Source organism: Stenella coeruleoalba (assembly GCF_951394435.1).
Source record: "Stenella coeruleoalba genome assembly, chromosome: 5".
Classification (NCBI taxonomy): domain Eukaryota; kingdom Metazoa; phylum Chordata; class Mammalia; order Artiodactyla; family Delphinidae; genus Stenella; species Stenella coeruleoalba.
In genome coordinates this window covers 61,098,991-61,114,505 of record NC_137150.1, presented here as the reverse complement: position 1 = coordinate 61,114,505, position 15,515 = coordinate 61,098,991, and the positions used below count along the sequence as shown (strand labels likewise).

Genomic DNA, 15,515 nt, shown 5'->3' with positions numbered 1-15,515 from the left:
AGAGCGCAGGCTCAGTAGTTGTGGTTCACGGGCTTAGTTGCTCTGCGGCATGTGGGATCCTCCCGGACCAGGGATCGAACCCGTGTCCCCCCGCACCGGCAGGCAGACTCCTATCCACTGCACCACCAGGGAAGCCCAGTTGGACATTTTTTAGTGTTCTTGGTTTTTAAAATCTTCTAAATTTCTCCTTAAAAAATTCTTCCATCTGCTTTTCAAGTGCCTCTTACTCAATGTTAATTTATGGACAAACTTCAGTACTAAGTCTTCTGGTTCAGGTTAAGCATCCCTGTAGCATAGGAGGCAGTAGAAGAAGTAAAATGGGTTTGTGTTCTTTCTAACCTGTCCAGTAAGAAAGAGAAGTGAAACGCAGCATGACCCCAGGGTGCCTTTTTGAACCACCCCAGCAACTGATTCCTCAGAGCCTCTGGTCCACACGTGTTTTCTCAGCAGTCACATCTGTTCTAGTTGTGGGAGTGGGAGGGCAGGCTGGGCTGGAGGAGGTTCATTTTAGTGCTAGGGTGCCTTCCTTTACATTGTATAACTAATTAAACAAGTTATCTGTAAAGTGTCTTCTTAGGGCTGGCTCACAGCTGGTGCTCTCAATAATGTCAGAGCAGTGGCTGAGTGGAGATCCTGGTCCCATTCCTAGTTCAGCTAACAACCGACCCTTCCATCCTTTCTGCCCACCAGATTCCCTGGGCAAAGTATTCAATAGTAATGCAGCAGGATCTGTCAAACTTGGGTCTGCCTTCCCTCTTGGGTCAGATCATACTTGTACGCCTTAACTTATTAATTAAGTAGTTTGTTTATTTATTTATTTAGTATTTTGGTTCCTTTTCCCTCAGACCATACTTGAGTCTTTTAAATCCCAGTGTGACTGAAATTTCAGAACAGCAAAAGCAGAGGCTAAGGGTTTCACTGCCCTATATTCCTTACTAGTTGCAACAGTTAGACTGCATCAGCTTTTATCAGCCAGTTTCCTGCCCTCTGCCCTGAGGAGGAGGATGCAATTAGTAGGAAGGGTCCTGCCCCAGAGCCCACATTTTTCTCAGATGGGGGTGTGGGGTCTGGGGGGTGGACAACACAGAGGTGTTTCTTGCTGCCTACAACTGAATTCCAATGGGATGTGCTGGGCTGTACTCCATCACCTAGGAGACCTTTGTGGATACTTCCTGCAGTTTTAGCACTGTGGGTCCAGGGTAACATATAATCACAGAGATAGAAAAGAGACAAGTTTTCCCCAGATCTATCTGTAACTTTGCCTAGGATAGAAATTGTGTTGAAATTCAAATACTACTTCACTTTGCCTTGTGTGGGTTATAGAGAGACAAGTTTCTCCCTAATCTACATGCATCAAAAATAGCAAGCAGGAAGCAGGAAGCCTCCACACAGGACGGAGGGGCCTGCAGGGTGCAGCAGGTACCACCACCTCAGTGGGTCATCACTGGCCAAGCCCAACTGTTCCTGGAGAAGGAAAAGCCATTTTACACGTGTGGATACTAAGGCTCAGCATGTTCTTGCTGTGGTTGCCCAGCTAGAATTTGGCAGAAACAGCTCTTGGCATGTAGGGCTGAGGCAGCTTCCTTCCCACTGCAGTGGGAGGTGTTCCTTTAGATCAGAGAGCTCCTACGCTCCCTTCCCACCCCATCTCTACAGGAGTGGGTAGCAGGGCCTGCCAGCAGCAAGGGCTGGTCTGTGTGTTTCCTCTGGTACAGAGCATAACTGAGGCTGAGCTGCGCATGGCCCACAGGTGTCAGGCATCACTAAAAGCTGGGTGTGTCTGAGGTCATCTCCATGCACTGGGTCAGTGCCGAGTCTGAGAAACCCTCGTGCTCTGTTGCTGGCCAGGTTGGGTCATGAGGTTCCTTCACTGGGAAGTCTTCAAGGATAACCATGTCACTCCCTGGCTGGGGGCCAGGCTGTCTCAGCAAAATCTGGGCCAAAGGCAAACCAGCTCATTTCTATTCTTGGAAAAACAAATGGTAGATTTTAGTCCTGTTCCTTTGGTAACCACAGGAGGCAGGTGAAAATGTCTCTGTTGGAAGGCTGGACAATCCTCCACAGATTCCCAAGATGAGAGACACTAGTCAACGTCTCGGGTGGTAGAAGCCAATGCTCCTCAAGGCCAAGGGTCTAGAAACTCCATCACGTTTTGCCCTCTTAGAGTCAAGTGATCCAGGGCTGACCCAGGCTCCACACTTAAATTATTGCGTGACCACAGGCAAGGTCACAATCTCTCCGTTTCTTCATTTAAAAAATAAGATGGGACCGGGGGGTGGGGGGATGGTTAGCTTAACTCACTTCTGTTGTTTCTTTCAGATCTTACCTCTTTAATTTAAAATGTTTACTTTAAAGCACATCTCAGATATTGAGGTACAATAACAATAAATTGCATCTTATGATACTGGTTTTTCTTTGGAGTCATTGTCCCTTAAATAGACTCCCTCAGGTATGGAAAAATAATAAACCAGCTGTATTTTTGAGTATGCCACTTTCCCAGACCACTGGGAGATTGTGTTCTGAAAAACTCTTCAGTTACGTAACTCCTGTTTCTGCTTAAGCTTTCTATTTTCTTGTCCATTTGTAATTTAAATTTTATTATGGAAAATTTGAAACATATGCGAAAGAATTTTATAATGAACTGCCAAGGGCCCATCAACCAGTTTCAACAATTATCCGCATTTTTGTCAATCTGGTTTCATCTCCCCCAACCCCCGCCCGCTATTTCCTGCTCCCTGTATGTTTTTGGCAGAAGGGAATATTTTTAAGCAGATCTCAGACTTCCTATCTTTTTACTGTTAGGGACTTTACTTTGTGTATCTAACAGAGAAGGCCCTTCTTTTTTCGTAAAATATAACTACAGTGTCATCATTGTATACAGGCAGGTTGTAAGAGGCAACACCTGTAGCAGTGATACAGGGGTCTTTGAATTTGTAGTGAATTCACAGTGGAAAGTCCTTTCCTCCAGAAAAAGTGGTAGAATTCACTGAAAAGCGTCTTGGGGTTTGAGCGGCACTTGCCCCACCCCTTAGGAGACTTTCAGAAAGCAAATATAGGCAAGGTCTTTCCAGAGTGATGAATGTAACTAGCGTTTACTTAGCATCTACTATGTATATCACCATATGCATCGTCTCCTGCAACCTTTACACCAAAGCTGAGAAGTGGAAACCAAGGCTCTGGGAGGAGCTTCCCAAATATTACTTTCTGATTGATCAATATTAGAATATCACATTAACCTGGCTGCATGCCAAAACAATAGGTGATACCTGTTTTGCATCAGCGTACAAGGCTATTTGGTTTGTACCTTAATCTAACCTGATGTTTAACTGCTGTAGAAACAATAACTAGTTCATTTTTTGAGGTTCCCTGGCAAATAGTTAAATGAGGATAATAATATTGTAGGCAGAGGGAGCATGAAAATTCCTTCCCCTTCCCAGACCAGGCTAAGAGATGCCACTCAGTCTTCTCCCCCCTCTCTTTAGTACCCTTTCCCCAAATGGATAGAATGCAAATCTTAGTGCTTATAAATCACTCGTTGTGGTTAGAGGACATTTGCAGGTTTGTGCTTGAATTTTTGCTTTGGGAACCTGTAACCTTTTATTCAGTAAGGAGCATCTTTATTTAGCAAAATGGAGTGTGCTTCGTTAAACATGTTTGGCAGTGGGAAGAGGCTCCTTGAAGTATTCTGGAAGGGGAAAAAAAGGAATGGAGGTGACTAAGAGAAAGACAAAAAGAAAGAAAGTGAGGGAAGGAATAAAAACAAAAGAACCTTCATAAGTCCCGGATTGATTTTCTGACCCAGTTTGAGACGAACTCTGGTAACTTACATTGTTTGTGTTTAAAATGTCCTTCTGCAGACGCAAAGGAATGGGCAGATCTCTAAGCACTTCCCTTGGTAATGAGACCATCCTAGCAGGTTTACTGTGAAGCTACTGAAGCTTAAGCTTCAGGGCCTCTTCCTTGCACTGACCCCTCCCAGAACCTTGGCACTAGAAATGTCCCGTGCTTATGTGTATAAGTGTCAAACCACACAAAACCCAGATCCATCCCTGCTTCAGGAATTGAGTTCTCAAGAGAATAATGTGCCCATAACCGTATCTTGGTAAATTCCAGACTTCCCTAGTAGTGGAACTTCCCTTTCTTCCTTTAAATTCTCTTTATAATTTGCAAGGATTTAACCTAATTTGTGTTTCATTTGTGCAGATGAAATTATGCAGCAGGAAATCAGGCCCTTGGTGGCAGTGGATATAATTGAACAACTTCACAGACAATTTGCCATTCTTTCAGGTAAGGGGCAAATTCATTTGCATTTCTAGATTTTGTTGGGCGGTCTTGCTGGGAGGGCCCAGCCTCTTGAACTTGATTAACATTAAGCTCAAGTCTCAGTCATCCCTTAAGCCTCACCCAGGACTAGAATGAACTGAGGAATATTGAGCGGGAGGAGGGTGGCATCTCATAGATGTTACTTCTTTTGCTGTTGGGTGAAATTTGATCTTTCCCAAGGGAGTACATTTCTTTTGAGTTGTAAAGAACAGAGCTGAAAAGATTTTGAGGAAGGAAAAAGAAATAACTCCTGGGCTTCCCCGGTGGCGCAGTGGTTGAGAGTCCGCCTGCCATTGCAGGGGACACGGGTTCGTGCCCCGGTCCGGAAAGATCCCACATGCCGCGGAGCGGCTGGGCCCGTGAGCCATGGCCGCTGAGCCTGCGCGTCCGGAGCCTGTGCTCCGCAACAGGAGAGGCCACAACAGTGAGAGGTCCGCGTACCGCAAAAAAAAGAGAAATAACTATTGACATTAGCTGTCACCATGATGTTCTTCCAATATTCTTGTTGGATGTTCTACCAAGATCCAACCTTAAGGGAGTCTTGGTTTTAAGGGCTCATGAATAGTGCTGAGGTTATTTGTTCTCTGAGAGATTTGTCTTTTACTCTTAGCTCTTATGGATCTAATTTTTTTTTTAAAGCTCTGTAAAATACAGGGTTCTCATTTTAAAAATTTCTGCCTGCATTGCTAATGCTTAGAACAGAGGCCGAAACATAATACATGCTGAGGTTGAAATTATTCAAGTCCTCCTGCTTTGTCCTGTGAGGCTCCCCACGTCCCTAGTCTAGGCACCACTGTCTTGACCCTGGTGGGAGTGCCTAGCCAGCCTCCTGCAGGTGAAGCGTCATAGCTTCCCACAGTGAACCTAGGATAGTGCACAACAAAAGGCAGCATGGGAAACTGTCTCTGGGTTTCTGGCAACTGCTGCTATGGCCCTATGTCACAGAAGGCCCAAGGCCAGCATGCATTAAGGTCTCGAATGGATAATGGGGTGGGTCGGGTGGATTCCTATAGTTTTACACCAAAACTCTAATGCCTCAACTCGGAACGTGATTCTGGCATATAAGATTGCACAATGACTCATCTGGGGGAGAAGTCCATTGACTGATTGATACATTTAAATATCCAAAGTTATCTCTTTGAGTAATATTGAGGCATTTCTTTCTATGCTTATTTCTTAGAGGCAGTATAGTGACAATCATAAACTGGTGCCAGACAGCCCTAGATATGGGTTTAGATTCTGCTATTGACTAGCTGTACCACGTTGGGTAATTTACTTGTCTAAGCTTCACTCTCCTCACTTGTGTAATGAATGGGATCATCATAATTTTGAGGATTAAAGACATAATGTGTGAAAAGTGCTTAGTATTGCAACTGCCAACTACATGCTTGCTCTTTTTTCCTGATATATTTCAATCCATAAAAATGTTTATTTTAATCCATAAAAATGTTATTTTATGAACCATCTAGGTTCATATTTCAACACAATTTGTTTTTTAAAGTATATAACTGAAAAATAATTTTCAGTATGACAGCGTTTTTATAAGGGACCAAAACCATACAGTGAATATAGTGTATAATGCCACAATTAAGTCAGGAATAGAGGTAATTGTCACTGTTTAATGCAGAACATAGAACTGAAAACTCACACTGGACCAAGAAGACACCTCTGCTTTAGGAAAGGCAGTTTGTGGCAAAGACAGTCCTTTCATTCCTGAGCTTCTTTCGTCATCTTGTTGCCTCAAGTTTGACCTTCTTATGAGAGAGAAGCATGGATTAGCTGTGATAGCATTTGCAACACTACAAGTCAGGAATATTATCAGCAGCCATGGGGTTCTCCGAGTCAGCACTTTTTTGGAATCAGCGGTCTTGCTTTGCATCTTTAACTGTCCCTCTTCACCTGGCAGAGGCAGCAAATGTCAGCAGCAAGGCTATCGTGGGGGCCTGTGTAGCTGTAGTTGTAAAGCAGAAATCTCTGCAATTAGGTCTTTTCCCATGGCTGTGGCAGTCCAGCTGTGGCATCTGCTCTGAGTCACAGCTGTTTTCCTTGTCCTGATTCAGACAAGCAGGGTGAAGACGTTCCAGCTGCAGACTTTTCAATAGATTCCACTGAGATCTGGAGAGAGCCAGAGGCCCCATCAGCCAGGCATGCTGGGAAAGAGAGGATGGAGCCTTTTTCTCAGTGAAGCCCCAGGTGCCTGGCCTGCTGTGTTTTGTGAGTGTGCTCCCCTGGCTGGTGGAAGAACTGGGCTCATTGCATGATGCCTGACCCAGATTTGTGGCCAGATGGTTTGAAGCCTCTGGATGGCGAGGCCAGTGAGCAGGGCCATCAGGAGGAATTAGATAGTGACCAGGGCTAGGGTATCTGGTGGGTCTGACCTTGGAAGACAACTTGCATGTTCCCAATGAACTTGGGATATTTCTAAGTTCATGGCTTAGCTAGGAAACAAGAGAATATAATCAGGTTAGTGTGATGAAAACACTCTAGGCTTTGGACTCAGACCATCTAGGTTCATATTTCAACACAATTAGTAGGTTGCTCTGAACAGGGTTTCTCATCTGTAAAGTGGGTTGTTTTAAGGATAGTGCTTAGCATAGTATCTGGCTACGAGAGAACTTAGCCTATAGGACATGTCTGTTTGTTTTTTAAAGTATATAACAAGAGGTCTGGAGGTAGAAATTCTTGGTATTTGATGAGTGGCTCAACAACATTTAGGCTGGCATCTTTGTGATTCTCTTGATGTTTCTCTTGTTTTTAAAGTCTTGACCCCAAGATGGTTACTACAGCTCCAGACATCAAGTCTGTGTCCAAAGCAGGAAGAAGGAAAAGGAGCAGTGATGGTTTCTTCTGTTCCTTTTGCCAAGAGAGCAATAACTTTCCTAGAAGTTCTTGGTAGACTTCTGCTTATGTCTCATTCCAGAACTATGAGATGTAGCCATTCCTAGCAGCAAGGGAGTCTGAGAAGGCAAACGTTTAGTTTTTTAACCACCACAGTAGAAGGTGGTCAGGGAAGAGGGAGGTTGGGAATAAATTAACCATTTACCAGTGTCTGCCATAATGCCTTTCCTTTAATTATGAGGAATTATCCTTTTATTTTTCTTTTAATGGTTATTTTCCCTCTTGGAATTACTGCCTGAATTTCTCTCTCTTTCTGTCTCTCTCTCTGTCTCTGACTCTGTCTCTCTCAACACCTTTAATCCTTTTAGAAATAATTAATAATGAAGGCATGAAGTACTCTTAGGCTTGTGGAGTCCGACGTCTGCCAGCATTTGCACAACAATGGAGCCCAGGTTTGGTAGAGGTGGAGTTCCTGGGGGCACGTGGGAAGTTCTCACCTGAAACAATGGAGAATGTCAAACCAAGGAAGTGAGCAGAGTTAAAACCAGTATCTAAGTCAGAGATGACAGACTTGAACTCACCTCCTCTCACGAAAACACCAAAATCACAGCTAACCAAAACAGCAAAATCACAGCTAACCACTGAACAACCATCAACAAAAAAAACTGGAACCTGCTAAGTGAGGGATGGAGCTAGTAACTTGGCACCTGTGAAATGAGAACCACTGCTAGAAGGTCTAGAGCAGTGCTGTTTAATAGAAATATAATGTGACCCACATATGTACTTTTTTCTTTTTTTTGCGGTACGCGGGCCTCTCACTGTTGTGGCCTCTCCCGTTGCGGAGCACAGGCTCCGGACGCGCAGGCTCAGCGGCCATGGCTCACAGGCCCAGCCGCTCCGTGGCATGTGGGATCTTCCCGGACCGGGGCACGAACCCGTGTCCCCTGCATCGGCAGGCGGACTCTCAACCACTGCACCACCAGGGAAGCCCCCACATATGTACTTTTAAATTTTGTGGTAACCATATTAAGAAGGCAAAAAGGAACACAGGAAATTAATTTTATTTATTTATTTATTTAATTTTTTTGAGCATTAAACATTTATTTAATGTTTTCAAAATTATTTAATTACATTAGGAAAGAATAAGTAGGATAAAGAGGTAGATGTGGGATTATAGAATGCATCATTATATGCACATATAATGAAAAATTACTGGACATATATAACATATACCCAACATTAGCAGAAGTTATCTATGGCCAGTTTATATTGTTCCTTACTCATTTCCATATTTAGTTTTTCTTCACAATAATAATTTTATCCCTTTTAAAATAATAGCAGGAGGAAGCATTCTCTGAAGGCTTACACACTTCAATAATGTGTTTTTTAGGTTAGGCTGATGTCAGTTACAACAAATTCCCAGCCCCCTGACTCATGATTCTTTTATTTATTTATCTTTTTTAGGAAAACAATTTTAATAATTTTATTTAACCTGGTAGAGCTAAAATATTGTTCCAACATATGATCAGTATTCAAAATTATTAATGAGGTATTTTACTTTTTTGTACTAAGTCTTAGAAATCTGTTGATAGTTTGTATTTCCCACTTACAGCACACCTCAGTTTGGACTGGTCACATGTCAAGGGCTCAGCAGCCACATGTGTCTAGTGGCTATTGTATTGGGCAGTGCAGGCTACAGAAATGATTCTCAGTCACACTGGACCAAATGCCTCTTTTTTTAAAATTTTTAAAATAAATTTATTTATTTATTTTTGGCTGCATTGGATCTTCGTTGCTGTGTGGGCTTTCTCTAGTTGCGACCAGCGGGGGCTACTCTTTGTTGCGGTGCGCAGGCTTCTCATTGTGGTATCTTCTTTTGTTGCGGAGCATGGGCTCTAGGTGCGCGCGGGCTTCAGTAGTTGTGGCACGTGGGCTTCAATAGTTGTGGCTCATGGGCTCTAGAGCGCAGGCTCAGTAGTTGTGGCACATGGGCTTAGTTGCTCCGCAGCATGTGGTATCTTCCTGGACCAGGGATTGAACCTGTGTCCCCTGCATTGGCAGGCAGATTGTTAACCACTGTGCCACCAGGGAAGTCCCAAATGCCTCTTTTTTTATAACAAATAATTTGTATTGCCCCTCATCATCCTGAAATGAAATGTATAGATACTGTAGTAATCTGCATTAGTTAGGGTGGGATAAAGAGCTGTAACAACTCTGAAGTGTATGTATAGTGGCTCAAATGAACACAGTAGAAATTTAGTTCTTACTCTTGAAAACAGTCCAGCATGTATGTTCAGCATGTACGTATGTTCAGCATGTATGTGTGGTCAGCAGACAACTTTTCTTCATGTTCATGAATGAAGCCTCCTTTCACTTTGTGACTCTTACTGATATTATCCATTTTGTGTCTTTCTTATTAGCTGCATCCAGGAAGCAGACAGGGAAAGACAGCATACCACTTCTTAAAAGCCTCAGCTCAGTAAGAGTATGCACCACATTCCATTGACTTGAACCCAGCTCAGTCATGTGGATACACTTAACTGCAAAGGAAGCTGGGAAATGTAGTTTAGCTGTGTGCCCAGAGGGTGAACAGCCACCCCCTACTTATTCATGCATATACTTAAAAAAAATTAAAAAATTAAATGTAAAGGAGAGTTGTAATGTGAAGGAGAAAGAAAAGGAAACAATAGTAAAATAATATGTATTTCAATATGTATTTCCAGCTATTCTAGAAAAAATAATGAAGTAGTCAGGTGCTTGCCCCTGTACATGGAGTCACCATGAATGTAGCAGGTACAAATGCTGGGATGTGGTATGGGTGACCAGACATCCTGAGTGGCCTTACTGTAGTAGTTTTCTAAAATAGTAAACAGTTGTTGACAAAGTTCTGAACAAGGTGGTAAAGTATTATCTTCTGTCAATTTATAGGGTTGTTGCAATTTCTGGAAAATTCAGTATATTTTGAAACACTTTAAAAATATTTTATGCTTTGTGACAGCATGGGTGGACCTTGAGGGCATTATGCTACGGGAAGTGTCAGACAGAGAAAGACAAATACTTTATGATTTTACCTAGATGTGGAACCTAAAAACTGAGCTCATAGGAGCAGAGAACAGGTTGGTGGTTATCAAAGGTGGGTGTGGAGTGGGGAAAATGGGCAAAGGTGGTTAAAAGGTACAAACTTTCAGATACAAAATAAATAAGTTCTGGGGATATAATGTATAGCATGGTGACTGTAGTTAATAATACTGTATATTTGAAAATTGCCAAGAGAGTAGATCTTAAAAGTTTTCACCACAAGAAAAAAAATTATAACTATGTGAGGTGATGGATGTTAATAACTAAAATCAATTTTTTACACCTTAGACCAATACAATGTTGTATGTCAATTATATCTCAATAAAACTGGAAAAATATTTTTAAACACTTTATGATTGTATGTAAAACAAAGAGTCTAGGATCAGATATATAAATGTATTTTTTAACATACTGAGTTTCTGGTAAGACATTTGGAAATCAAACAAGATGTGAGACAATTCTTTATTACATAGGTCAGATTATTTAGTATCCCAGGCCCTGAGATTTCCCAGGTGCCTCCCAGTGAGTGGTGCTCCCATTTTCCCAGCTAAAGTCAGTTCTTTTGGGGAAGAGAAAGGGAAAATAGACGCTGGGAGGCAAATAGCAGTAACCACTTCACTCTCTCTCCCACTGTTGCTCTTCACCATCTTCCTATAGGATTTCCCAATGTTCCAAATTCTCCTCTAAATGATGCAAGTCTTTATGCCAGCCACCACCCAGATCCTTATGGGAATGGTCTTATGTACCCCAAGCACTTGCTAGTGTTTTCTGCAGTAAAGCTAGCATTTAATGTATAGGTAGAAATAATACCAGGAGGAGTGATGTTTATTTTATTAAGTCACCACTGTACAATACTTAGTTCCAAGGAGTCTGGTTTTCTTTACCTTCCTTGAATAGGGCTTCTTTGCACAATCTTTCTTCCTTTTGCATTTCCACGTTTCCTCGCAAGGTGGCGCTGAATGCCTCGTTGTGGATGGAGGCTCAGCTTCGTTTCCTTGGTGCTTCTGTCTCTAAGACTAACAGACTAAAGTTCAACAGCACGTGGTGTCCCCAGTTAACCTCGGGCCTCTCTGGTGTTCAGTATCAGTGTTAACCAAGATATGAGAAAACTACCCATCTTTCTCCATTTAGGCATGAATACCTTTCATTATAGTTAATGAAAAGGTTAAATCATGAAATGGTATAATCATATCCTTATGAATATTTTACAGTGTTTTGGTTCCTTGAAATATTTTAGCCATTCTCTCGGCAAATATTGTTTGTACAATTTAGTACAGTGTTACAATGCATCTAAATTTAGCCTTACCCGAGATGTAACTTTTCTTAATTCACATTTCTCTGAAGCTTCCTATGATTGTGAAACTAGAAAGAGGAATAATATTTATTAGTCGAAAACTGATAGTATCCTGATCTAAATTGTTTTCAGTCAACATAATGAGGCAACTCAATCTTGTCAAACAACTAATCTGCAGGTATCTTTTTTTAAATTTAAAATAAGTATACAGGATTTAAGAGGCATTTCCTGGAGAAGAATGAATGGTCATCCAGACAAATATCACAGTGATGGGTCTCTGAAAGCCCAAGACTCACATTAACAATACTTATAAGAGACTTGTGTAGAAAAACCACAACGCTGACTTACTCTTTACATGATACAAATATTCGTGTTTGCTCAGTAGCACATTCTCTCCCTTGAAACAAATTTACATGGAACAGCAGAGTATAAGCAGAAGATACCAGGTGTGGACTCAGAGCAGCAGAGTGGATTGGATGATCCTAATGGCGGTGTCATCAGGTAGACTGGAGACATGGCCTGGATACTCGAGGTTGTGGGCCAGGACCCTCTCTCCTTAGGATAGCTGCCTGCCTTTGCTTCTCTGAGTCTCCCTTTTCCATAGTTTCTTCATTGATCTCACACCCTCAGTAATCATGCAGTCCTCATTAACCCACACCCTGCACTGATGCATCTTTCATTAGATACGTGGAATACATGCAGTCATTTGTAGTTAACTTCACTTGGGAGCTGTGTTCCACTGAAAGTAGCCTCCCTCCACAGGCATAGCCTGGAAGGTGCTCCCAGCACTTCAGCTCATGTCCCTCTGCCTAGTGCACAAGCGCTCCAACTTTCTTAGTCCTCCGTGCCTTAGCAGCTCAGTCATTTTTTCACGGCCCTTTTTGGCCAAAAGCAATACCTAACAGTCAAAACAACTTAAGTCTATATGTCCTGACAACTTAGTAGCTGTTTGAAAAAATAAATACACACAGTTGAAAGAAAAAGTAATATTTAACTTTCAATCTTAGAGAACCACAATTATCTCAAACCTTGGAATCAGTCTAGACATCACCACCTGCATTTCCTGTTCCACATTGATTTTCATACTGCACTTGCTGTTTTTTTTTAATTAAAATTTTTTTAAATTTATTTTTATTTTTTATTTATTTATTTTTGGCTGCATTGGGTCTTCGTTGCTGTGCGTGGGCCTTCTATAGTTGTGGCGAGCGGGGGCTACTCTTTGTTGCCGTGCGCAGGCTTCTCATTGTGGTGGCTTCTCTTGTTGTGGAGCATGGGCTCTAGGCGCTCAGGCTTCAGTAGTTGTAGCACGCGGGCTCAGTAGTTGTGGCTCACGGGCTTTAGAGCGCAGGCTCAGTAGTTGTGGCGGACAGGCTTAGTTGCTCCGTGGCATGTGGGATCTACCCAGACCAGGGCTCGAACCTGTGTCCCCTGCATTGGCAGGCGGATTCTTAACCACTGCACCACCAGGGAAGCCCTGCACTTGCTTTTTATCCCAGCAGCCACCAAACCCCCAACTTCCCAAAGATGCAATGCCATTCAAAAGAATACCGCACAGTTTAATATTGAAATTCCGAACTACCTCAAGCTAGTAGCAAGCAAGGCATCTGACAGATGCCAATTATTGCTGTTTTTCCCCCAAATTTAAAATATTCATGGTGGTTTTGTGAGTTCACTGTGGTTCCCTGTTTGGGAACCATGGGGCTGGAACATAGTCATGTGGGTACATCTAGGGGCAAAGAGATTGAGAAATATAATCTGTTTAATTTAATCTGGTGGCCTCTGCTCCAGTGACTTAAATATTTGAATATTAATTTTGTACTTTTGTTCTCACAGGGATGTCTTATATTCCCTTGTAAGAGTTACTGAAGGGCAGCTGATTATTGCCTCCTTGCAAGAATAATAACTGTAATAATGGTTACCATTTATTGAGCACTTATATAATAATAAACACTCTGCTAAAGTGCTTTTCATATATGTTCTCACTTAATCCTCACAGTACCTTTTGAGGTAGGTACAGGTAATATGCCTATGACATAGATACATATGTATATATAAGGAAACTTGTATTTAAGTGTCTTGCTTAAAATCACATAGAGATTAAGTGGTAAAGCAGAATTTGAACAAGCCTGTCTGATTTTAGAGCCAACTCTCTCTCTCTCTCTGTTTTTTTTTTGTTTTTTGTTTTTTTTGGCCATGCCACGCTGCATGCAGGATCTTAGTTCCCTGACCAGGGAGTGAAGCTTTGTCCCCTGCAGTGGAAGTGCAGAGTCCTAACCACTGGACTGCCAGGGAATTCCTTAGAGCCAGTTCTCTTAACCACCATGCTCTTTCACCTTTGATATTTACTAACTACAAAAATAAAGAGCAATATTATGTATTTGTGTTGGCATTATTTACTATTCTACCTATGCTAAAAATATTTAAATCAGTGTTATCTTTTATACAGTAACTATCTTCAAAGGATTCAAAAATTGAATTCTCACAACACCCCTGAGCAAGCATGAAGGAGAGAGACTTGTTCGAAATAGTTCAGTGTCAACCTTCCCGCATTCTGCTCTGAAATAATATAGACAGAAAAGGGGGTGGCCAGTGCACATCTCGATATTAATTGAAGTCCCTTACCTGCAGAGGTGTGATGTGAAACATTTTGCTAACATCTTGACCACCTGTTTTTGTTGCAGGAGGCAGAGGGAAAGATGGTGCCCCCATCATCACTTTTCCAGAGTTTGTGGGGTTTAAACACATCCCAGATGAGGACTTTCTGAATGTCATGACCTACCTCACCAGCGTCCCCAGGTGAGCTGAACACAGTGCTCTGCTGCCTTCCTTGTCACTGGCTTTGTCCTGAATTTCCCATGTGGAAGGGCTGGGGTGAGATGGAATCTTCCCTGAGCAGAGCTCACACTGGCATATAACTTAGCCAGTTTTGCTTATCCATCAGTCACAGACAAGGGACGTGGAAAGAGACTAGAAAACAAAGTTACACGAGTATCGGTTTTGCTTATGGTGTGCACATACACAGTACTTAATAAACATTGTTGAGTGAATGAAAAATTGATTGAATCGCTAATGCTGCTCTTGTTCCTTCAGGTTCATTGCTCTAGATTAAGGTGATTCTGGCTTCCTGGGGCCTGTCGTCTCAGACACCTGGCCGCTGCTCAGGGAGGTCAAGCCATGTTAGGAGTTATTTAATTTATCTCCCTCAAATAAGGAATTCAGGGGTAGATTTTATAGTTGTCATTGTCAGATGGAGAAACTAAGTCACAGAGCAAGGAAACTAAAAGTCCAGGAATAAAAACTGTGCCTAAAGCTGAGACCAAAACAGAGATGTTTTTGGGTATCTGCTACTTCCACCTCTCTGGCCCAGGTCTCACATATTTATGCCACTTAAGTCAATAAATAGCCAGATCTCCAAGGGATGGAATGTGGTACAGAGCTCATACTGGTGACAAACATTTTATAGACATAGGTGGAGCTGAGCGTGGGGTCCAAACCCAATTCTCCCAGAAAGCAGACTTGGCCAGGAAAGGCCCTACCCTCCATGGGTCTGTATTGCTTAGGATACCGTCTGTTACTTAACTATTTTGTGGTTAGGAGTCTACACAACAGCCAGAGGTGTGCTGTTTTGCTTGCTTTCCATCTGCCTTATATGATTTAGAGGTAAACACCTGCTCTGTGATTGAAAGGCCACCTGGAGTCTGATCCCACCTGCAGAGATTAGGAAGTTGATTAGTTTGCTTTAACCAAACCCACTCTTTTTTGGTTTTTTGTTTTTATTTTATTTTTTTTACCCTTCTTACTTCTTCTTCAGAGAAAGCTATGGATTTATTTTTAATGTACTTCTTCAAAATTCAGTACTTACATTTCACCATTTCCCCTGTTCTCTGCCTCTGATCCCGGAATATTGTATGTATTATGCAGACACGAGAGGATTTGGGCTTTGTTGGTTTGAGGGAAGGATGCTGTATATCTCTGGGTTTTG

General features: G+C 42.2%; 1 protein-coding gene across 1 annotated transcript in view; it reads left to right on the top strand.

The window, feature by feature from the left end:
- MCF2L2 (MCF.2 cell line derived transforming sequence-like 2) overlaps nucleotides 1–15,515 on the top strand; it is a 219,612-nt gene that overhangs the window by 20,623 nt on the left and 183,474 nt on the right. Inside the window, exons 2-3 of the mRNA XM_079921832.1 lie at nucleotides 4,204–4,287; nucleotides 14,215–14,329. Coding sequence (XP_079777958.1) covers nucleotides 4,204–4,287; nucleotides 14,215–14,329 — 199 coding nt within the window. The remainder of the gene's footprint in view (nucleotides 1–4,203; nucleotides 4,288–14,214; nucleotides 14,330–15,515) is intronic.